The sequence below is a fragment of the Vulpes lagopus genome, chromosome 7, assembly GCF_018345385.1.
Source record: "Vulpes lagopus strain Blue_001 chromosome 7, ASM1834538v1, whole genome shotgun sequence".
NCBI classification, from domain to species: Eukaryota; Metazoa; Chordata; class Mammalia; order Carnivora; family Canidae; genus Vulpes; species Vulpes lagopus.
Genome location: NC_054830.1, coordinates 116,500,200 through 116,523,466, shown reverse-complemented (window position 1 = coordinate 116,523,466; position 23,267 = coordinate 116,500,200). Strand labels below are relative to the sequence as shown.

Below are 23,267 nucleotides of genomic sequence, written 5' to 3'. Positions count from 1 at the left end.
AGTGAGTCAGCCCCACTTTGCAGCTAATCCTTTTGTTCTTTGCAGCAATCCCGTGTATTATAGGTTCTGCCTCTGTCCCATTTTATGGATGAAAATAAGGCCACTTGCACACATTCAACTGACATATTGAGGGGCTAGGAGGTGAATGTAGATGTCACCTCAAGATTCCTGAACATCATCATTTCCATTTATTGGATGGGGAAGCTAAGGCCTACATAAGCTCTCCTGGACACACAGCTAGTTTGTACAGCAGGTCTGAAGCTGGGACACAGTTCTGAGACTTAGAATTAGGGGTTCAAGTCTTCTCATTACATTGCTGTTACTAGGTTATGGGCAGGGCAGGGTTCTGGCTGGACTGATGCTCTTTTCTTTTCTAGATCTGGGCTGCAAATGCTGGTGTTACAGCCAGTCCTCCCACTGACCTCATCTGGAAGAACCAGAACTCTTGGGGCACTGGCGAAGATGTGAAGGTTATATTGAAAAATTCTCAGGGAGAGGTGAGGCCATTTTGTCAGTACCACTCACTCCACTGTCTGTTCCACTCCAAAGTTCCTTGTATAAGTGTGATTTCTTCTTAGAAGTCAAACTGAAATGTGAAGTAACTGATTGCTTACACCAGACCAAGGCTGCTGAGTAAATCAAAGTGAAGCCGACTTCACATTTTAGGAGTGAAATAGGAGTGTATCGTGGAGCGCTGAGCACAGGCTCCAGTTTCTGCCTCCACTGCACACTGGCTTTGTGACTTTTGGCAAGTTCTTTCACCTCTCTTCGTCTTCATTTCATTTTAAAAGGATAATAATAAGACAAGTCACAACTGTGATAATACTAATGTAATGGATATAATATAAATGAGATGCTCATTGGGAAACGCCTCAGGATGTATCTTTCTAGCCTCTGGTATGTTACAAGCTATGTTCCTAGCTCTCAGATTGTTTATGAAACTCTTTTGAGTTTGAAGATTGTGGAGTGTACATCTGCTTGAGGTTTATGTTTTCAACATGTCATTCCTACTTTCTTACGAACCTTCCCTACCCTCATTGTCACATGAAGACACCCATGCCCTGTGCACACATACACACCTGCCCTCCCCTCCCCCGCAAAATGGGGCTCTGCAAAGGAGAGGGTGGTTGCAGGTCAACTTGCAGTATCTCTCTCAGGTTGCTTTCTCTGCTCCTGTGATGCCAGGTGTAGACCTACCTGGCATGGCGCTTGGCCCATTGGCCTCTCTCACTAGAGTCATAAGCACATTGAGGGCAAGGACCTATTATGATTTTCCCTGGCACATAATAGGCATTCAGTAAGAATTTCCTGCTAAAAATTAAAAAAAATTAGACACAGATCTTCACTTTTGAGTTCAGAGAAATAAAGCAGCTAACAGCATTTGCCGTGGGGGTCTGAGGTGTTGCATCCCAAGTCCTATGCCTGGTGGCCCTCCTGTCTGTCATGTACCTGTGGATCTTTGGACTGCTTCCTGTATGCACCTGTGGGTCTTTGGACTGCTCTTCCTGTGGAATCACTTTCTGCCGAGTGAAGAGTTCCCTTAACCTCATGCTGAGTCTGGAAATGAAACGGCTTGTGATTCTTTCACTGTAGACTTCAGCATTGTGTGAGATTTTGGGGCGCCTCTGGGGAATTCACCTCCAAATGCCCAGCTCGGTTCTCAGGGTAGGGGAGTCAGTTTATACATGCCAAGTTAGTTACTTGCGCATGTCAAGGTGTTGGATCTTTCTCCTGTTCTCTGTGGAATCCGTTGCTCGTTTCTCGTCTTCAGCACTTTGGAACCATTCCCCTGTGGCTGTTGCTGGCTCCTGGGTGCTGCCCTGACTGCAGCTCTTGTGCGGGTCATTATCCTCATGTCTGGGATTGGCAGGACACAGGACTCTTTCAGAGCCTGGCTGTGAGTGGTGATCTGCTCAGGTTGCCAAACTCTGTGATGAGGGTCCCTGGCAGAGGCAACAGGCTCTTGTGAACCCTTGGGTCATCATCTGTACCATTTGTTTCTCTGTAAAAACGTGTTCGGGTTAGAAGTGATCTTGGAGGAGGTGTTTGGAATGTAGCAGGTTTAAAAGCTCCTCAAACAGATAGAATGACATGTGAATAAGTAGGTCCCAGGAAGAGGGATAGGGCTTGAGGGGATACTATAATGGAGCCCCCATAAAGTTGACTTTATAAAGCTCGGATTTCCCTTCATAATTTAAACGCTTGAATATTAGATCATTTGGTTGGTTGGTTTGTCTATTCTTTTTAACAAACTTGTCTTCTGCTTGCTATGGTCTATTAAGTGACTTCTGTCAGAAATGAGGAAAGTGAGATGCCTTGGTAGCTCAGTGGTTGAGCTTCTGCCTTTGGCTCAGGGTGGGATCCTGGAGTTCCAGGATTGAGTCCTGCATTGGGCTCCCTGCACCCTCTGCCTGTGTCTCTGCCTCTCTCTCTGTGTTTCTCATGAATAAGTAAATAAATAAGTAAATCTTTAAAAAGAAAAAGAGAGAAATGAGGAAAATATCATGAATACAGTTTTTCTGTCTGTGGTTGTCAGACAACATAAATACATTTGGTATTTATTCCTTTAATTCTGAAATCATGTTTATTAGTAGGTCCCATATCATATTTGCAGCAATCCATAATTACCACTGTAAGGACCGTTTTTCTTTTCTTTTCTTTTTTTTTTTTTTTTTTTAAGATTTTTAAAAATTTATTTATGAGAGACAGAGGCAAGGACATAGGCAGAGGAAGAAGCAGTCTCCCTGCAGGGAGCCTGATGCAGGACTTGATCCCAGGACTTCAGGATCACGAACTGAGCTGAAGGCAGACGCTCAACCACTGAGCCACCCAGGTGCCCCAAGACCATTTTTCTGTAAGATTGTAGGTAATTGGCTTAAGTCCGTTGAATTTTTTATGTATATTTTCTTCTTGCTGAGGCATTGGAAATGTCAGAAAATGCAATTAAGCTGTCTCTAATGGGAATAGATGGGCTCACAAAACCAAAAATCCAGAGATCGTGGACTTGATCTAGTGGCTCACCCAGTGTCCCCAAGGATCTTCCGTGTCTCTGTTTTATGAGTGTCTCCTTGGTTGACGCAGGATAGATGCCGGATGCTCTTGGAGGTGCATCTTTCGAGGTTGGCTTTTGGAACTGAGCCATGTTCCTGTGAGTTTTCCATCCTGGGCTTTCCTTGCATTGTACCAGTTTGGGTCACAGGCTCACCTCTAAACCCGTTCCTGGGGTCAGGAGGACAGTTAGCTTGAGCTGCCTTCTCCCTCCCAACAGCTTCATCCTCTTCTTCACTGTGGCTGACTGTGCCATCAGCATGGGAGAGATGAGGACTCAGGTAAAAGTGGGGGCTCTTACTGACAAATGAAGGAAGGGGGTACCAGAGGATTAAAAACAGTAAACGTTTACAAGCTGAAATAAAATGTTTTTCTATGACGGAAATAAGAAATAAAGCAGTCTCTTTGTGCCTTCTGGAATGCAATCCTAACTGAAACTTTTGTCTATGTGAATGACTACTTGTGTGTACAGAGAGATCAGAGTCGAACAGTCAGCTCCTCTGTCAACAGAAACCCGTCCTGATCTGCACATAACATTTGCTGATTTCTGGGGTGTGGGGATCCCATACCCCCACCATGGTGATTTCACACCGCCAGCATGTTGTGACTGAGCGGAATAGGCTGAGGTGACCACATTAGCCGGTGCCCGTTGGTTTTGGTGCACTCCTGAATCGTGTGATGTGCACAAGGCCTTAACAGGGACCTGTTGAGAATACATTCTGTAGACAGACCAATCTGTGTGTGTCTTTCAGGGCATTTGGTAGGGTTGGATATCTTGCTGAGAGGAATTGTTTTGATGAAGACATTTATCTACTAGCACCTTGACTAATAACAGTTTCTTTTTTTTTTTTTTTTAATTAATTTTTATTGGTGTTCAATTTACCAACATACAGAAAAACACCCAGTGCTCATCCCATCAAGTGTCCACCTCAGTGCCCGTCACCCATTCCCCTCCAACACCCGCCCTCCTCCCCTTCCACCACCCCTAGTTCGTTTCCCCGAGTTAGGAGTCTTTATGTTCTGTCTCCCTTCCTGATATTTCCCAACATTTCTTTTCCCTTCCTTTATATTCCCTTTCACTATTATTCATATTCCCCAAATGAATGAGAACATACACTGTTTGTCCTTCTCCGATTGACTTATTTCACTCAGCATAATACCCTCCAGTTCCATCCACGTTGAAGCAAATGGTGGGTATTTGTCGTTTCTAATTGCTGAGTAATATTCCATTGTATACATAAACCACATCTTCTTTATCCATTCATCTTTCGATGGACACCGAGGCTCCTTCCACAGTTTGGCTATTGTGGCCATTGCTGATAGAAACGTCGGGGTGCAGGTGTCCCGACGTTTCATTGCATCTGAATCTTTGGGGTAAATCCCCAACAGTGCAATTGCTGGGTCGTAGGGCAGGTCTATTTTTAACTCTTTGAGGAACCTCCACACAGTTTTCCAGAGTGGCTGCACCAGTTCACATGCCCACCAACCGTGTAAGAGGGTTCCCTTTTCTCCGCATCCTCTCCAACATTTGTGGTTTCCTGCCTTGTTAATTTTCCCCATTCTCACTGGTGTGAGGTGGTATCTCATTGTGGTTTCGATTTGTATTTCCCTGATGGCAAGTGATGCAGAGCATTTTCTCATGTGCTTGTTGGCCATGTCCATGTCTTCCTCTGTGAGATTTCTCTTCATGTCTTTTGCCCATTTCATGATTGGATTGTTTGTTTCTTTGGTGTTGAGTTTAATAAGTTCTTTATAGATTTTGGAAACTAGCCCTTTATCTGATATGTCATTTGCAAATATCTTCTCCCATTCTGTAGGTTGTCTTTTAGTTTTGTTGACTGTATCCTTTGCTGTGCAAAAGCTTCTTATCTTGATGAAGTCCCAACAGTTCATTTTTGCTTTTGTTTCTTTTGCCTTCGTGGATGTATCTTGCAAGAAGTTACTGTGGCCTGAGTTCAAAAAGGGTGTTGCCTGTGTTCTCCTCTAGGATTTTGATGGAATCTTGTCTCACATTTAGATCTCTCATCCATTTTGAGTTTATCTTTGTGTATGGTGAAAGAGAGTGGTCCAGTTTCATTCTTCTGCATGTGGATGTCCAATTTTCCCAGCACCATTTATTGAAGAGACTGTCTTTCTTCCAATGGATAGTCTTTCCTCCTTTATCGAATATTAGATGACTGTACATTTCAGGGTCCACTTCTGGGTTCTCTATTCTGTTCCATTGATCTATGTGTCTGTTTTTGTGCCAGTACCACACTGTCTTGATGACCACAGCTTTGTAGTACAACCTGAAATCTGGCATTGTGATGCCCCCAGCTATGGTTTTCTTTTTTAAAATTCCCCTGGCTATTCGGGGTCTTTTCTGATTCCACACAAATCTTAAAATAATTTGTTCTAACTCTCTGAAGAAAGTCCATGGTATTTTGATAGGGATTGCATTAAACGTATAAATTGCCCTGGGTAACATTGACATTTTTACAATATTAATTCTGCCAATCCATGAGCATGGAATATTCTTCCATCTCTTTGTGTCTTCCTCAGTTTCTTTCAGAAGTGTTCTATAGTTTTTAGGGTATAGATCTTTTACCTCTTTGGTTAGGTTTATTCCTAGGTATCTTTTGGGTGCAATTGTAAATGGGATTGACTCCTTAATTTCTCTTTCTTCAGTCTCATTGTTAGTGTATAGAAATGCCATTGATTTCTGGGCATTGATTTTGTATCCTGCCACGCTACCAAATTGCTGTATGAGTTCTAGCAATCTTGGGGTGGAGGCTTTTGGGTTTTCTATGTAGAGTATCATGTCATCGGCGAAGAGGGAGAGTTTGACTTCTTCTTTGCCAATTTGAATGCCTTTAATGTCTTTTTGTTGTCTGATTGCTGAGGCGAGGACTTCCAGAACTATGTTGAACAGCAGTGGTGAGAGTGGACATCCCTGTCTTGTTCCTGATCTTAGGGGAAAGGCTCCCAGTGCTTCCCCATTGAGAATGATATTTGCTGTGGGCTTTTCGTAGATGGCTTTTAAGATGTCGAGGAAAGTTCCCTCTATCCCAACACTCTGAAGGGTTTTGATCAGGAATGGATGCTGTATTTTGTCAAATGCTTTCTCTGCATCTAATGAGAGTATCATATGGTTCTTGGTTTTTCTCTTGCTGATATTATGAATCACATTGATGGTTTTACGAGTGTTGAACCAGCCTTGTGTCCCGGGGATAAATCCTACTTGGTCATGGTGAATAATTTTCTTAATGTGTTGTTGGATCCTATTGGCTAGTATCTTGTTGAGAATTTTTGCATCCATGTTCATCAGGGATATTGGTCTGTAATTCTCCTTTTTGGTGGGGTCTTTGTCTGGTTTCGGAATTAAGGTGATGCTGGCCTCATAGAATGAATTTGGAAGTACTCCATCTCTTTCTATCTTTCCAAACAGCTTTAGTAGAATAGGTATGATTTCTTCTTTAAACGTTTGATAGAATTCCCCTGGGAAGCCATCTGGCCCTGGACTCTTGTGTCTTGGGAGGTTTTTGATGACTGCTTCAATTTCCTCCCTGGTTATTGGCCTGTTCAGGTTTTCTATTTCTTCCTGCTCCAGTTTTGGTAGTTTGTGGCTTTCCAGGAATGCATCCATTTCTTCTAGATTTCCTAATTTATTGGCGTACAGCTGTTCATAATATGTTTTTAAAATCGTTTGTATTGGGATCCCTGGGTGGCGCAGCGGTTTGGCGCCTGCCTTTGGCCCAGGGCGCGATCCTGGAGACCCGGGATCGAGTCCCACATCGGGCTTCCGGTGCATGGAGCCTGCTTCTCCCTCTGCCTGTGTCTCTGCCTCTCTCTCTCTCTGTGACTATCATAAATTAAAAAAAAATAAATAAATAAATAAAAATAAAAAAAATAAAATCGTTTGTATTTCCTTGGTGTTGGTAGTGATCTCTCCTTTCTCATTCATGATTTTATTAATTTGAGTCTTCTCTCTCTTCTTTTTAATAAGGTTGGCTAATGGTTTATCTATCTTATTAATTCTTTCAAAGAACCAACTCCTGGTTCTGTTGATCTGTTCCACAGTTCTTTTGGTCTCGATATCATTGAGTTCTGCTCGAATTTTAATTAACTGTCTTCTTCTGCTGGGGGTGGGGTCTATTTGTTGCTTTTTCTCTAGTTCCTTTATGTGTAAGGTGAGATTTTGAATTTGAGATCTTTCCAGTTTTTGAATGGATGCTTGTATTGCGATGTATTTCCCCCTCAGGACTGCTTTTGCTGCATCCCAAAGATTTTGAACGGTTGTATCTTCATTCTCATTAGTTTCCATGAATCTTTTTAATTCTTCCTTAATTTCCTGGTTGACCTTTTCATCTTTTAGCAGGATGGTCCTTAACCTCCACGTGTTTGTGGTCCTTCCAAACTTCTTGTTGTGATTAAGTTCTAATTTCAAGGCATTATGGTCTGAGAATATACAGGGGACTATCCCGATCTTTTGGTATCGGTTCAGACCCGATTTGTGACCCAGTATGTGGTCTATTCTGGAGAAAGTTCCATGTGCACTTGAGAAGAATGTGTATTCAGTTGAGTTTGGATGTAAAGTTCTGTAGATATCTGTGAAATCCATCTGGTCCAGTGTATCATTTAAAGCTCTCGTTTCTTTGGAGATGTTGTGCTTAGAAGACCTATCCAGGGTAGAAAGAGCTAGATTGAAGTCACCAAGTATAAGTGTATTATTATCAAGGTATTTCTTGAGTTTGGTTATTAATTGGTTTAAATATTTGGCAGCTCCCACATTCGGGGCATATATATTGAGGATTGTTAAGTCCTCTTGTTGGATAGATCCTTTGAGTATGAGATAGTGTCCCTCTTCATCTCTCACTATAGTCTTCGGGGTAAATTTTAATTTATCTGATATAAGGATGGCAACCCCTGCTTTCTTTTGAGGACCATTTGAATGGTAAATGGTTCTCCAACCTTTTATTTTCAGGTTGTAGGTGTCCTTCTGTCTAAAATGAGTCTCTTGTAGACAGCAAATAGATGGGTCCTGCTTTTTTATCCAGTCTGAAACCCTGCGCCTTTTGATGGGGTCATTAAGCCCATTCACGTTCAGAGTTACTATTGATAGATATGAGTTTAGTGTCATCATATCTATTCAGTCCTTGTTTTTGTGGATTGTTCCACTGAACTTCTTCTTAAAGGGGAATTTTAAGAGTCCCCCTTAAAATTTCTTGCAGAGCTGGTTTGGAGGTTACATATTCTTTCAGTTCCTGCCTGTCTTGGAAGCTCTTTATCTCTCCTTCCATTTTGAATGAAAGCCTTGCTGGATAAAGTATTCTTGGTTGCATGTTCTTCTCATTTAGGACCCTGAATATATCCTGCCAGCCCTTTCTGGCCTGCCAGGTCTCTGTGGAGAGGTCTGCTGTTACCCTAATATTCCTCCCCATAAAAGTCAGGGACTTTTTTTCTCTTGCTGCTTTAAGGATCTTCTCCTTATCTTTGGAGTTTGCAAGCTTCACTATTAAATGTCGAGGTGTTGAACGGTTTTTGTTGATTTTAGGGGGGGATCTCTCTATTTCCTGGATCTGAATGCCTGTTTCCCTTCCCAGGTTAGGAAAGTTTTCAGCTAGGATTTGTTCAAATACATATTCTGGCCCTCTGTCCCTTTCGGCGCCCTCAGGAACCCCAATTAAACGTAGGTTTTTCTTCCTCAGGCTGTCATTTATTTCCCTTAATCTATCCTCATGATCTTTTAATTGCTTGTCTCTTTTTTCCTCAGTTTCCCTCTTTGCCATCAACTTGTCTTCTATGTCACTCACTCGTTCTTCCACCTCGTTAACCCTCATCGTTAGGACTTCTAGCTTGGATTGCATCTCATTTAATTGATTTTTAATTTCTGCCTGATTGGATCTAAATTCTGCAGTCATGAAGTCTCTTGAGTCCTTTATGGTTTTTTCTAGAGCCACCAGTAGCTGTAAAATAGTGCTTCTGAATTGGCTTTCTGACATTGAATTGTAATCCAGATTTTGTAACTCTGTGGGAGAGTGGGCTGTTTCTGATTCTTTTTTTTGAGGAGAGGTTTTCCTTCTAGTCATTTTGCTCAGTGCAGAGTGGCCAAAAACAAGTTGTATTGGGAAAAGGAGAAAAAGAGAGAGAAGGAAAGAAAAGAGAAAAAGAAAAAAGAGAAAGAAGAAAAAAAGGGGGGGAAGAGAAGAAAAGAAAGAAAAGAAAGAAAGGGGAAAAAAGAAAAAAAAGGGTGGGGTGGGGTGGGGGAAGCAATCAGAAATCAAGAAGAAGAAGAAAAAAAAGCACAAAACAAAACAAAACAAAACAAAACAAAAAAACACGGGGGAGTATCTTCCGATTCTGTGTACTTTAAGTCCCTTGACTTCCCTTGGAACTGGTCCGTCTCCTTGGTCTTCTGGGGGAGGGGCCTGCTGTGCTGATTCTCAGGTGTTAGCACTTGGGGGAGCTGCTCTGCCCCTGCCTGGTGCAGGGCTCAGTGGGGGTTGTTCACCCCGTGAGGCCCCGGGAGGAAGCCACAGTGGCGGGGGCAGCTCTGGGACCCTGGAGTCAGCTCCCGCAGTAACTCCGGGGCTCTCTGTCTGCAGGGCCCGGGGGCTCCCGGGCGGGGCCGCTGATCTGCTCAGTTCCAGGCAGGAGCGCCCTTGCTGTCCTGGGCCCTCCCGGCCTCTGTCTGTCCCGGGGGAGGCCGGATCCTGGGCTGTGTCCCGGCGCCCTGTGCTCCGGGGCCTGCGCTGTTGGATTCGCGCTCCCGCCCCGCAGCCCCCTCCGCGGAGCCGCAGACCGAATCACTCCGAGCTGTTCCCGGAGCCGCGCCGCCCCCTCCGCGGGGCTTCTTCCTCTGCCCGAGCCGCCGCCGCTGAGCTGTTCCCGGAGCCGCGCAGCCCCCTCCGCGGAGCCGCCGCCCGAGCCCCTCCGAGCTGCTCCGGGCCCCGCCGAGCGCTGCAGCCCTTAGGGAGCTCGGCGCATCTCCCCGGGGCGCAGTTCCTCTGTTACTGTCCCCGGGAGCCCGAGGGCGTCCCCGCCCTTCTGGGATCCTGCTCCACCTCCCTGCGAGCCCCTTTCCGCGGGGAAGGTCGGTGCAGCTCCTGCTCCTCCGGGACGGGGCTCTCCTGTCCTGGGGACACTCGCCCCGGCCTCAGCCCGGCTCCTCGCGGGGCCCCTCCCCCTTGGAGGCCTTTTGTTCCTTTATTTCTTTTTCCCCGTCTTCCTACCTTGATAGAAGCGCGAACTCTTCTCACTGTTGCGTTCCAGCTGGTCTCTCTTTAAATCTCAGGCCGAATTCGTAGATTTTCAGGATGATTGGATGGTTTTCTAGGTAATTTGTTGAGGACAGATGTTTTGGAGACCCTGCTCCTCCGCCATCTTGCCCCTCCCTCGACTAATAACAGTTTCCTGGGCCTAAACCTCCTAACAATTTTTGGTTCTAAATTTGTTTTATGATTTTTCTAACAATTTTTAGACATTATTTAGCATATTCATTTTCTGTACAGGCTTTCTGCATTAAAGTAATTGGTTTTTAAGTGTCGTCAAATAAAAAGTGCTTAACAACAGGCTTATATTAAAAGTAGCTAAATTGAATTAATTTATAATTAACTTAGTTGGGCAAGTTGCTGTTTTCTGCATTTTGCATTTGTGGACAATGTTCTGTCACACAATTTAAGAACCCATATTTCCAGATGAGATGTATATGCTTGTCAGCAGCTGCTCAAGCTGGAATGTAAGAATTCTCTAGCAGATTTTCTAAAGATTTAATTTATTTATTTGATAGAGCCCAATTAGAGGGAGTGGCCAGCAGAGGGACAAGCAGGGTCCTCCTGTCCCCCCTGCCCAGCAGGGAGTCTCATGCGGGACCCCAAGGTCATGACACAAGCCGAAGGCAAATACTCAACCAACTGAGCCACCCAGGTGCCCCTCTTGCCACATTTTAGGGTGAATTACAGAAAGCTGGGTACTCTGAGCGCTTTTTTGAGAATTCTTTTTCTGTTTTGTATGTTGCCATCCTCCAATCCATCTTTTACTTCAAAGAATTATGATTGATCTAAGGATTCACATGCTTTTTTTGTCAGTGGGTTTGGTCAAAGCAGGCTATTTGTGAAATGGCTATTTGTGTGTGTAACCACTGACTGATCTCCCAGAAATGAAATTTCTGGCTAATGGAGACTCTTAGAACGATCCATCTTCTTTGGCCATGTAACAATAATCAAAATTCCCCACAAAATACTAGTGTACTACCTTGCTTCATTTATAAAATATATCCTTGGACATTTTTAAAATGGAGCTTTCATTTGTAGGATAGGGCTTTTTGGTTTTTTTCTCTCTGCCATTTTAAACTAGCTGGTTGTGTGTTAGATTCCAGATAAGCTTTTATACTGACATAATTTTAGCATCTTTGTCTGTTGAGTTGTCTTTCTTGAGCGACCTTAGGATTCAGTACAGAATAAGATGAGCTGCTGTGTGGTGCTCTGTAGGACACACTCGTTTACTTGCTGCCAGATCATCAGGTCAGCCTTCTGCTCACACAGAGATGCTGTGCATCGTGCAAGGCCACATTCTCTCCAGGAAAGTCATCTGCACATGAGCTGTTCAGCAGAGAATGAGATGGTTATGTTCTCTGGTGCCTCCAGTGAGTGACAGGACTGTTTTCCGTGTGAAATCCATTGGAGCTTCTTCACAAGTGTGTTATTAGTAGGGATTGCTCATCTGTCTTTATTCCATTTCCTGAGATGAACGAATTGCTGAAGGTGGACTGTTAACACCATGGTGCCTGAGATCACAGCTTTTGTTCGGCCTTCACCTTCATTTTATTCAGCGTTTAGTACCTTCTTTTTGCTAGGAGCCAGGATCTTTACTCTGAATTCACATTGAGTGTTATAAGGAATCTAGTGTGCCACATGGTTCCAGAGTTCTTAATAACGGAATGGGATCAAAAGCATTGGGAACTTCGCAGCAGGTGTTTCACATTGGACATCAGTAGCTCCCCTGCAGAGAAAATTTCAAATCTAAGAACTGCTACTAGTTATGCAAAATTTCCTGTTCAGTAGCTAAAGCTATTGATGAACCACTTTTTTCTTTTTAAAAAAGTAGTCCCTGATGTAGGAGAGGTGCTACTTCTGAAAGTTAAGCAAGGAAAAGTTCCCTCATCCCAACTGCCTTTGTGATTTTTAAGTATGGTTTTTAACTTAAGATCAAACCACTCTTGTCTTTAGGAGGTTGCTCAGAGAAGTACAGTCTTTAAAACAACCATACCTGAAGAAGAAGAGGAGGAGGAAGAAGCACCTGAAGTGGTTGTAGAGGAAGAGCTTTTCCACCAGCAGGTATTACTTTAATATATTTGTATTAAGTTTTATTGACAGAATTACATAAAGACAAAATCAATAGTAGGTTTGGTTTTTTCCCTGTTACTTGATGAACCACGTAAGTGGTTGGCCAGGTGGAGTTGGTTCGTTTTCCCTGAGGGGATATTCCAGAAGAATATATTAGTGTATTGGAAGAAAATGCTAGCACTTATTTTTAAAACATTTTTCTCTCACATCAGATTTCAGTTTTGTTTTATAATGAGAGGACATGTATATCACTTGTAAGTAAGTATATACGGGTTGGAATGCATGCTCAAAATTATTTACTGGAGTTCTGTGATACAGAAGTTTAGATTACTAATTTAGAGTATCTGCATATAAACTTAAAAAAGAAAAAACAGTAATATTCACCTGCAGTGGGAAACAAAATTCTTGCTACATTAAGTTCCTAATCATCTAATTACAAGATAGATTTTAGCTGATGCTTGGGCTTTTGAGAGCCCTTGAAATAAAGAAACTCCAAATGATTTTAATTAATTAAATTGGAATTATTAATAAGTAATAAGCATTCATTTATCTTCTCAAGCTGTTTGAGTCAGATGATGAATTAAAATCCCTACCTTATCCTTATAAGACTTCACAGATTTATAAATCTCTTTGTTTTGCTTCAGTGACCCCAGTCCTACTCCAAGAAACATTCTTGGACATGGTTAGCCTCCAGAGTAGAGAACCACTTGAAGTGGGTTGTATGAGGTAGAATGAGTTTTTAGATACTTCCTCATACATTTTGGAGGACTTTTGACTGTTTAAGAACAGGTACTTTAGGCTTAGCTTTCTCAAGAAACAAGGACAACGTCTATTTCCTGTCCTTAACTGGGAAGAATTCTAATGCCTGGAAGTAAAATAGCAGTTACCTCAGGGTGCCAGACAAGTGGCTCAGAGTATGAGTTGTAGCAGGCAGATGCTGGAGACTGGGCCACCAGAATAGTTGAGAAGATCTCTGGGAAGTATGCTTGTCCAGTATTTCTAAGGATGGCAGTTATTTGGGTATCAGAAGACGGATGGTGTTCTCCATGTGTTTGAATTACCTGTTGGCCACATTACCATCCACCCTAGAAAGGCTTAGTGATTTGAAACAAGTATTACTTACTTGTCATGGTTCTGTGGTTTGATTGGGCTCAACTGAGCAGTTCTTTTGCTCCACGTGATGGAGAGTGAAGTTAGTGATGCAGTTGCATTCAGCTGGGATGGTGGCTGGGGCTGGAATGTTCTTCATCTTTCTTTCCCTGTTGGTTTATCTTTTGGTAGTTTAGCCCAAGCTTAATTTATAACATGGTGCCTGGTTTCCATGAGGGTGAAAAAGAGAGCACCAGATCTCTTAAAGGCTGGGCCCATCTTCTCTTAGCAAAAGTGAGTCTCCAAGCCATCTCCAGTCCTAGGTGAGGGTAAACAGTCTTCAACTCTTGATGGGAGGAGTGGCAGAGAATCTGAGGTGATCTTTCGTTCACCACAGGGGATGTGTCAGGACTTAAGGGGCAAGCATATCTGTCTACTTGTATTGGTGTGTGTCAGACATATAGGGGACAGGAGGCTTGGAGGTAAAGTGTGCGGTCTGAGATGCCTGGACAGATAGCATCTGCACACGATGGAGCCAAGAAGAAGCTGAGACCTGCCGTGGTTGACTCCAGAAGGAAGATTGCGGAGACACAGAGGGACTATGTGAATGGAGGTTCATAAAGACGTAGTATGACTGAAGTTGGGAGAGAAGGAAAAGCAGTCACATGTATGAGGCTTTTAGCTTTTGTGATCAGAGTAGGCAATGATTTCAAGGTTTAAAAGAGGGAAGATGGAAGGGTAGATATTTTGCCTTCACTTTAAAGAATGGGTCCAGTGGCCTTCCGAATTGATAAGAAGGTTTTTTTGGTGCTTTTCAAGAAGCCAGGTTCAGTCCAGTCTAGAGGTTCGTCTAGACAGGTCAGACTGTGAGGTTTTAAAGAATTCGTGGCAAAAGGGAGCCATTTTGACTTCACATTTGAGGACGAGACCAGAGCACATGTTTGGAGATGTACAAGCGGAGGACCCAGCCAGCTGGGTTCCCTGATATGGTTCAGAATGGAGTCTGCTGACCTCCTCTCTCCAAAGTTATAAAAGGAGGTTATTTATTGAACAGCGACTTTCAACTTCAGCTGCATATTATAATTGCTTAGGGAGCTCTAAAATTACATATAAATAGATACGTTTCCCCATTTAAATGAGAAATTCTCACTGAGTTGATCTAGGGACCTAGATCAGAATATTTTTTTTTTAAGCTCCTCCAGATCTGATTGTGCAGCTGGAGTTCATTCATGATCAGTGTTCTGGAATTTATTGGAAGATGTCTGTAAGAGAAGGTTAAAAAGGGCAAGAGAGGAATAGTTAAGGGTTTATTTGAAGTCAGGTAATATGGATTTGTCCAGTCTCTGCCGTAGTTTGAAGTAACTGTCATCTACTTCCTTAGCACTGATTTTTCTTCCTACTTTTCCTCATCAGGGAACCCCAAGAGCATCCAATAGAAGCTGTGCAATTATGTAAACTTCTCCAGTCAACCGTCTTCCTCAAATAAAGAAGCATGGTAATCCTTACCAACGCGCAGTGCAGAGCCTTCTCAGAAGCACAGAGTATTTTTGTATTTCCTTTATGTGAATTTTTAAGCTGCGAATCTGATGGCCTTAATTTCCTTTTTTGACACTGAAAGTTTTGTAAAAGAAACCATATCCATACACTTGGTTGCAAGATGTGAATTATTGACACTGAACTAACTGTGTACTGTTTGGAAAGGGTTCCTCAAATTTTTTGACATTTTTTTGTATGTGTGTGTTTTTTTAAGTTCTTAGGAGGAGGGGACGGGCGGGTGAATGAACCACTGTGTGTCTGGGTATAATCTGCAGATTGCTCCATCTAGACCAGCAGTCTGCTCTTGATTACTCTCTGCTATATATATAACGGTGCTGTGAGGGGGGCATTTTTCAATATATACAACTTTTGTACTGAATTTTTTTGTAATAAACAATCAAGGCTACAAAAATTTTTTTTAATAGAAAAGAGAAATTTTGTAAGAAGGCAATATTAGCCTAATCATCATGTAAGCACTCTTGGATGAAGGATTCCACAAAACTTTGTTTTATGGTTATTTCTTCTCTTAGATTCTTAATTCATGTGGGGCTGGGGTTGGGGGTGGGAGGGATGGGTTTCTCTTAAAATGCATTAGCTGTGTTTTTAAAGATAGTGTAACTTGCTTTAATTTCCTATGTTACATTAACAAATAAACGCTGTTTTAATATTAATGTCTTTTTTTTTTTTTTTACCTTTAAAAGCCCGATTTTGTGTGTGTGGGAAAACAAAAATATTGTTTTAGTTTTGCTTTTTGTAAAAATAATTTGGCTTCTTGTTCGTGCCAGATGTTTCTTTAAGTTTTGATAAAGAGGAAGATTAACACAAACTGTTGTGGTGTCTCCCCCGCTTTCCAGCCTTCTGCTGTCTATTAATAACAGTAGTAACAATAATAGAAGCAGTAATAATTGCTAATGTTCTAGAGCCAGGCACTGTGTTCAATGCTATATATTTTTTTTATCTTATTAACAATAAGACCTTCTCAAAATCTCTTTAAATAGGAAAGCCGAATGGGGTAGGGGTTGTGGCCGAAGACAGTCCTTTTAAAGGAGGAAGATGGAGATGATGCCTACAATCTAGTTTTACTGTCTTGTAAAATAGGACAAAAGCTACTGAGTAAAGGTACTGAGTAAAGGCTTAAGGTGTGAGTGCTGTGACCTAGGTAGGTGTATTGCTGTACAGGGTGGCACTGTTGTGTTTGGTGGTAATTAGGGTGTCACTTGTCAGAGGTTTGGGGCATTTTTGTCTTGTGATTGCTTTAGCTCAGTGTGTTCATCTTGTAGAAAGTGGAATATCTGGACCGTTGCTAGAACAGACAGATGATAAATTTCAGAAGCCAGCCCAGAGTCAGTATTTGGTTTTCTCTTAAAATATTCCTGCAGTAAGCTTCACAAAGACGATCAGCTTTCACTTGAAAATAACTCACAAAGTCTCAGAATTACTGTGCTCTGCAGATTTACTGCCTCCTTTGGTGCCATCACAGACACAAGATAAATGCCGGGTAAGATACTGTGTCTGGTGAAGCAGATAAGATGATAACTTCTCAACGCAGATTTATCTTCAGAATGAGAATGGCGCTGCAGTGTACGGCCAGTCTTGGCTTTGGAAAAGTTTGCCACAAGATGGGGTTCTTGTCATCAAAATACACTGGAGGTACTTTATTGCTGTGTGAATTAGGTTATAGAAATCAACACTTGGAGTAGTTAGACATTAGAAAGAATTGGCTGTAATACAGAAGCGTGGTATATACTGTAGTAACAGAGATGTACATCTAGTGGTATGGAGTGAAGGTCCAGGACCCTGTTGACACATGGCTTGGTGTCACTGGATGTGTCACAAGCAGGAGACTATAGGGCTTTCTCAGTCTGAAAAAGTTCAGATTAAGTTGAGGTTTTCTGAAAGCGAGCAGCACTTGGGCCTGTTCCACTGAATGTGAGAGGCAGAGGGTGAGAGCGTATTCACTGTATCTCCACATTCATGGAGCTTAGGGCTATGTTTCGGGATTATTGAACTCTTTTAGAAGTATGGGATTTCTTTTTTTTTTTTTTTTTTTTTTTTTTTTTTAAAAAAACAACGTCTAGGACCAGATGGCCTTCCCAGGGCAATTCTTTTATTTATTTATTTATTTATTTATTTATTTATTTATTTATTTATGATAGTAACAGAGAGAGAGAGAGAGAGAGAGGCAGAGACATAGGCAGAGGGAGAAGCAGGCTCCATGCACCGGGAGCCCGATGTGGGACTCGATCCCGGGTCTCCAGGATCGCGCCCCGGGCCAAAGGCAAGCGCCAAACCACTGCGCCACCCAGGGATCCCCAGAAGTATGGGATTTCGTCTTCATTTTGTCTTTGGTGTTCTGGCTTCACCACTATTTAGACAGGGATATTTTTTTAAGTAGGTGCTACCTCCAGCTTGGAGCCCAGTGTGGGTCTTGAACTCAAAACCTTGAGCCCAAGACCTGAGCTGAGATCAAGAGTCAGATGCTTAACCAACTGAGCCACCCAGGCGCCCCTAAGACAGGGATATATATATATTTTTTAAGATTTTAGTTATATATTGAGAGACACAGGCAGAAGGAGAGAAGCAGGCTCCCTATAGGGAGCCTGATGTGGGACTCATCCGCAGTCTCCAGGATCAGGCTCTGAGCTGAAGGCGGCGCTAAACCGCTGAGACACCTGAGCCACCCAGATTTTTTTTTTTAATTCCTCTTGTGTGTAGGTCTCTCCTCTCTGTGTTCTTCATTAAGAAACTTTGGGGTGTTCTTATTTTGTTGAGTATTACCTTATTCCTGTTCACTGTTCTTCCCTGTGGTGTTTTCTTTTAGATTTGTACTGAACCTCTTTTCTTTCATATGTTTTAGATTTCGCTGTGTTGTATTCTCATTAACTTTTGTATATTTATCTCACTAATTCTGTTTTCAGCCTTAATTTTTTTATTTTGCTCATTGAGTTTATAATTTCATTGACTGACTTTTACATTTCTGGAATTATCCTTGATTCATTTTCAAATTTGTCCCTTTTTTCAACTCTTCTTCCTTTTAAAGAGTCATTTTAAATACACTTATTTTATGGTTTCTCATTGATTTTCCTGAGTTCTTGCGGAGATCCTAATTTTTCTGTTAGCTGCAGAAAAAAATTCATGGTTTGCTTTGTCCTGGGGTTTTTAGGATTGAGAACTTCTCTTCAGCAAGGGTTGTTTATTTTGTGAGTGGTTTGTGCCCCTGCTGTACAGAGTAATTTGGGGGTTTCCTGTGCCAACTCTACAGTGATTATAGTGGATTAGACCTGTGTTGCTGTTTCTCATCTTGTGGTGGTGAAAAATAGTTAGATGCTAGTGTGTGGGTCTTCTTGGTTTATCGCAAGTACCTGCTGCTCCCAGTCTCAAATCAGAAGTTTGCCTTTGTTCTGGGCAGTTGGGCTTCTGTAGTGGGGTGGGAGGTGGGAGCACTTGACGGTTCTGAGCATTTTGCAGCCGGATCCTTTATGGGTCCTGCCCTTTGCATGGAGTTGGAGCTGTGTTTTCTCCCCCGACCTCTGCCCACAAGGCTTCTCTTTCACACACTGAATTCTTGTCGCTTTATATCTGGGTAGTTTTTGGTTCTTATTTTAAGCTTGGCTCTAACAAAGATTTAGTTACAGTTTATCAATTTTACAGTGAAAGAAGGGGTCCTCGTCGGTTTTTTTCCTCATCACACATCACTATAAACATATGCATACTTATTTGCATATGTGTATGTGTGTGTATTTTAAGAGAGATGATTATTATAAATCATGTTCCTTCTGGTTTCAACTTCTCACCCATCATCCCTTTCATGAAATCTTAAATTACAAAGAAAGTTCTTTGAATGCCCTCTCTTTTCTTGGCCAAATCACATGTTAAAACAAAATAGGAAATTGAAAAGGATCTTTAAATAACCCCTGCTTCTGAATCACTGGCTTCTGAACAAAATGCAGATCTTTTTAGTTCTGTTGCATGAAGGAGCAGCATGGAGATGAATTTTAGGAGATACCACCAGAGGAGAATGACTTGAAATGGTTCTGGTATTTCTATGATAGATACCTGGGAAAACCAAGAATTCTGAAATCGGGAAGACTCCTTCCCTCTCCTTCCAGGAAAAAAAAAAAAGGCACAGAAGTATGCAATGTTTAGCATTCTGTGTTTTGCCGTCTCGCCTGTCTTACTAATGAGACACTCAGAACCAAACTGATGGCAACAAGGAAAATATTGAGGCAAGATACATGTAAGCTCACAGAAGTTGTATTTCAAGGTGTTGCGAAGAGAGTTTCACAGGAACGTGACAAACGGGAAGAATTGTTAATCGGTGGGGAACAGTACAGGGAGTGGACGCGCGCTGCTGTTCTGGAGGGTCGGGCAGGAAAAGGGCAGAGGGGACGGAGAGTTTGACCAGTAGCCAGTTTGCCCTGGAGGCAGGCGCCTAATCTACCCCTCCCATCCCCCCCACCCCCCCACCCCCCCGCATATTTGCCTTCACTTTTAACAGCCAGTAAATCCTGTCTTCTGCTGACTTCTCTCCAGAGGCAAAAATGCACCTCATGTTAAGGAGACCGCCTGTTCGGTAGCTTAATTACAACGATGAAGCGCATTTTCACCAGGCTTACTACATGAGCGCTGCTTCCACCAATCTGGGTTGGAATTCCGTTTAAACGCCCTCCAAGTTTGCTCTTAGAGAAATGTAGCTCTTGTTCCGTTTGAGTACTTACTATCCTTCCTTGAGCTGTGTACTGCTTCAACTGGGCTCTGGTCTGGGGGTCCCAAAGATTTCTTTGCATTTTTTTTATACCACTTTCATATTGTTGGCGTTTATTTCTTTGATTTTGAGTAAGAAACTCCTCACTGCCTTTTATCCTTTCTTTCATGGTGCACTCAGCCCACGGCGAATGCCCTTGTCCTCTTGGGTACCACAGCCTCTGCCAACCTCTGGATTTTTTCCATGTGTCCCAAGGGGTGGAAGTGGGGGATAGACCTCCTCGCAGAGCTGTGATATCGAAGAGATACCTTCACCAGGATTCTTTTTTCCTCAGTTTTTTATTTTTTTAAAGATTTTATTAATTTATTCACAAGAGACACAGGCAGAGGGAGAAGCAGGCTCCCTGCAGGGAGCCCAACATGGACTCGATCCCAGGACCCCGGGATCACACCCTGAGCCGAAGGTAGATGCTCAGTCACCAAGCCATGCAGGTACCCCATTTCCTCTGTGTTTGTGACAGAATCTGGGTAATTCTTTTCAAATGGTCTACTTCATTGAATGCACAGGAGTGTTTCTCCAGCCGCCTTCCATATCGGCCTGTGCTACGACCTACCTTTAGCTCCCAGTAGCTCCCAGCGTTAGCTAGAGTGTGTCACCAGAGGGACAGTGGTGACCTTTGCCAAGTAGGTCTCATTGGCAGAAGCTGACTTTCTAGCCTAGTGGCTGAGAATGGTCTTCAGAGGACTCGTTCATTGCCTCATTTCCCCAGCTCTGAGTCCCAGAACCTTTGTCTTCTTTTTCCCTCCTTTTCCCTCCTGCGTTGCATTGGAGCCAGGGAGACTCCCAGCTCCACCACCCTTCACCAAATGCTTATTTTTGAGTTAGCCACTGATGGCCAGGACGTCCTCTACTGGAGCCTGGGACTGTGATGACCCAGCCAGCTTCCCACTCTGTTAGGCCGACTTCCCTGCCCGCATCAAGAGGGAGCTGAACCCAGGCTCTTTGTGGGGCCCAAATTCTCTTGTTTTCCCACTTGTCCATTCTTTTTTTTTAATTAATTTATTTATTTATTAATGATAGAGGCAGAGACACAGGAGGAGAGAGAAGCAGTCTCCATGCCGGGAGCCCTACGTGGGACTCGATCCTGGGATTCCAGGATCGTGCCCTGGGCCAAAGGCAGGCGCCAAACTGCTGAGCCACCCAGGGATCCCCTTACCCATTTCTTTTAAGTCTTTGTCCTGCTGAGAGAAAAACTGGAAATTTGAAACTTAGAACAAGCTGAAAATAATTCATTAAGTGCCTGCTGTGAAACCATTGATGGCCCCAGGGCTGCAGCTGTGGGCCCTGGGAACAGGGCTCCTGACTGCAGGTTGGGGAGGGGTCCCTTTATGGAGAAGGAAGGGCTTGGGCTGATGGGGTGTTTGGATGACTCAGGTAGCCTCCTGCCAGAGGTTCCTGCAGGATCCTGAAGTGCCCCCCCCCCCCCCCCCCCCGGCCATGTCAGGCACCTGGGATTTGGGGGACCCAGCTAAGAGAAAGCAGCAGGCACAGGCTTCTGGAGATGTGGTGCTGCCAGTTGGAGGTTACCTTACTGAAAGCTTGTGGTACTGCACTGGGTTAAGGGGTACCCTTGTATTGCAGGGGGGCTTAGGGGCCCAGCGGTTAGGTCATTTATTCATGCACTCATTCCTTCAGCGACCACGCCCCGGGGGGTTTGGTTTTGCCCAGCACTGCCTGAGATACCGAGGTGGGAGATCCAGCTGTTTTCGGGGGAGTGTGCCTCATTCACCCAGGTGTGCGTCTGACAGCTCCACCAGTTTTACCCTCGACAGCTGTCAGAAAAAATTGACATAGCTAGTTTACAGATGGAAATGGTGCTGTGCGTTGTCAAGAATGAATGGGAACAATTCCAACTGTCAGATAATCCCCAAATCCCTGTTTCATATCTCTTGTTTCGAATGTTCCTCAAATTACTGGCGAGTGTGATAAATACTGTCTGCAAGGTGGCCGTTGAGAAAATGCCTTTATGTAGGTGAGCCAACTTGTGCTCCTCAACTGGGGAAGTGGTAGCTTAGTCAGGGGCTGGGGGTGACAAGGAGCCTGCTTCCCACAGCCTGGCTCCTGCGGCTGACCCCCTCCCTGCGGTGTCCCCCCCACACCCCACACCCTCCCAGAACAGCAGGCCGCAGCCCTGTGCACGCCCTTCCTGGAGCCAGCTCTGCTTCAGGATGCATTTTTCCTGACATCAGGGAGGTAATAAAGTGTTGGGATGCAAACGTCTCCTCTGGGGGACAGTCACCATTAGGTAAGCTAAACAGGCGATGGAGACTCAGCAATTTGTTTAAAGCAGGCTCAGCCTCAGTGAAGCAACATGTTTATAAAGTAGCTAGGAACTGGCCAGTGTCCCGGGGTGAATACAAGTACCCCCAATCTTCATAGTGGGCGGTGGGGGCTGGCTATGAATAACAGAAATTATTGGAACTGGTGATTCAGCTCTGATAAGAAAGGAGGTAAAAAAAATTGTTTTTGGTTTTTTAAATGATAGAGAATTAGCCATTCTGTGAGACATGCCAAGTGTCGTTCTGGGTCATGTTCCAAGTTTGTACTTCCACACGGAGGGGCCCTCTCCCCAGGCAGGCTGCGGATAGAAGAGGGAGCATTGATTTCATCTCTGAACTAGTTTTGTGACCAGGAACCCCTGGAGACAGCAGCAGTCAAGGACTCTAAGTGTGGTGAGTTCCTGCTTCTCCACTTCCTTATCTGTACCCCAAGACCAGAGGTCTCATTACAGAGTGTTGACGGGAGAATTAAATCAGATCATCTAGAAAGATCACACCCAAGATATCAGGTCTAAATAAAAACATAGTAATTTAAAACTAATGATTCAGAATTTTTTTTCTTTTCTTTTTTTTTAGAGATTTATTTGAGAGAGAGGAGACCAGGGAGCAGAGGGAGATAGAGTCAAGCAGACTCCACACTGAGCGCAGAGCCCAAGGCAGAGCTTGATCCTACAACCTATGAGATCATGATCTTAGCTGAAATCAAGAGTTGGATGCTTAACCGACTGGGACACCCAGGTGCCCCCAGAATTTTTGACTAGGGTATTGGGATGTAGGGTGAGATTTTCTTTATGAGATGGCGGGGCCATCTGCTGCTCTTAATGTTGGAAGTCTACACGTAAGAATAGTGCTGGTCGGAGTTTAACATTTTTCCCAGTCAGCTGAGTGATTAAGCAAGGAAAGCCACTGAGAATGCTGGAAGCACCACATTTTACTCATTTCATGAAAAAATTGTTTTTTAATTTTTAAAAAGATTTTATTTATTCATGAAAGACACACAGGCAAAGGGAGAACCATGCTCCCTGCAGGGAACCTGATGTGGGCCTCGATCCCAGGATCACACCCTAAGCTGAAGGCAGATGCTTAACCACTGAGCCACCCAGGAGTCCCTCATGAATAAATATTAATTCAGGGATGCCTAGGTGGCTTAGTTGGTTAAGCATCTGCCTTCGGCTCAGCGTGTGATCCTGGGGTCCTGGGATCGAGACCTGCATCAGGTTCCTTGCT

At 43.6% G+C, this 23,267-nt stretch overlaps 1 protein-coding gene across 5 annotated transcripts in view; it reads left to right on the top strand.

Moving 5' to 3' along the window:
* LMNB1 (lamin B1) overlaps positions 1-15,602 on the top strand; it is a 63,899-nt gene extending 48,297 nt beyond the window's left edge. For 4 of the 5 annotated variants that reach the window (XM_041763096.1, XM_041763095.1, XM_041763092.1 and 1 more), the window contains exons 9-11: positions 378-497; positions 12,255-12,362; positions 14,874-15,579. In XM_041763096.1, coding sequence (XP_041619030.1) covers positions 378-497; positions 12,255-12,362; positions 14,874-14,915 — 270 coding nt within the window. In that variant the 3' untranslated portion in view covers positions 14,916-15,579. Of the gene's footprint in view, positions 1-377; positions 498-12,254; positions 12,363-14,873 lie in introns of all 5 variants that reach the window. The other variant, XM_041763091.1, reaches the window with a different exon arrangement.
* Positions 15,603-23,267: the final 7,665 nt, after the last annotated feature.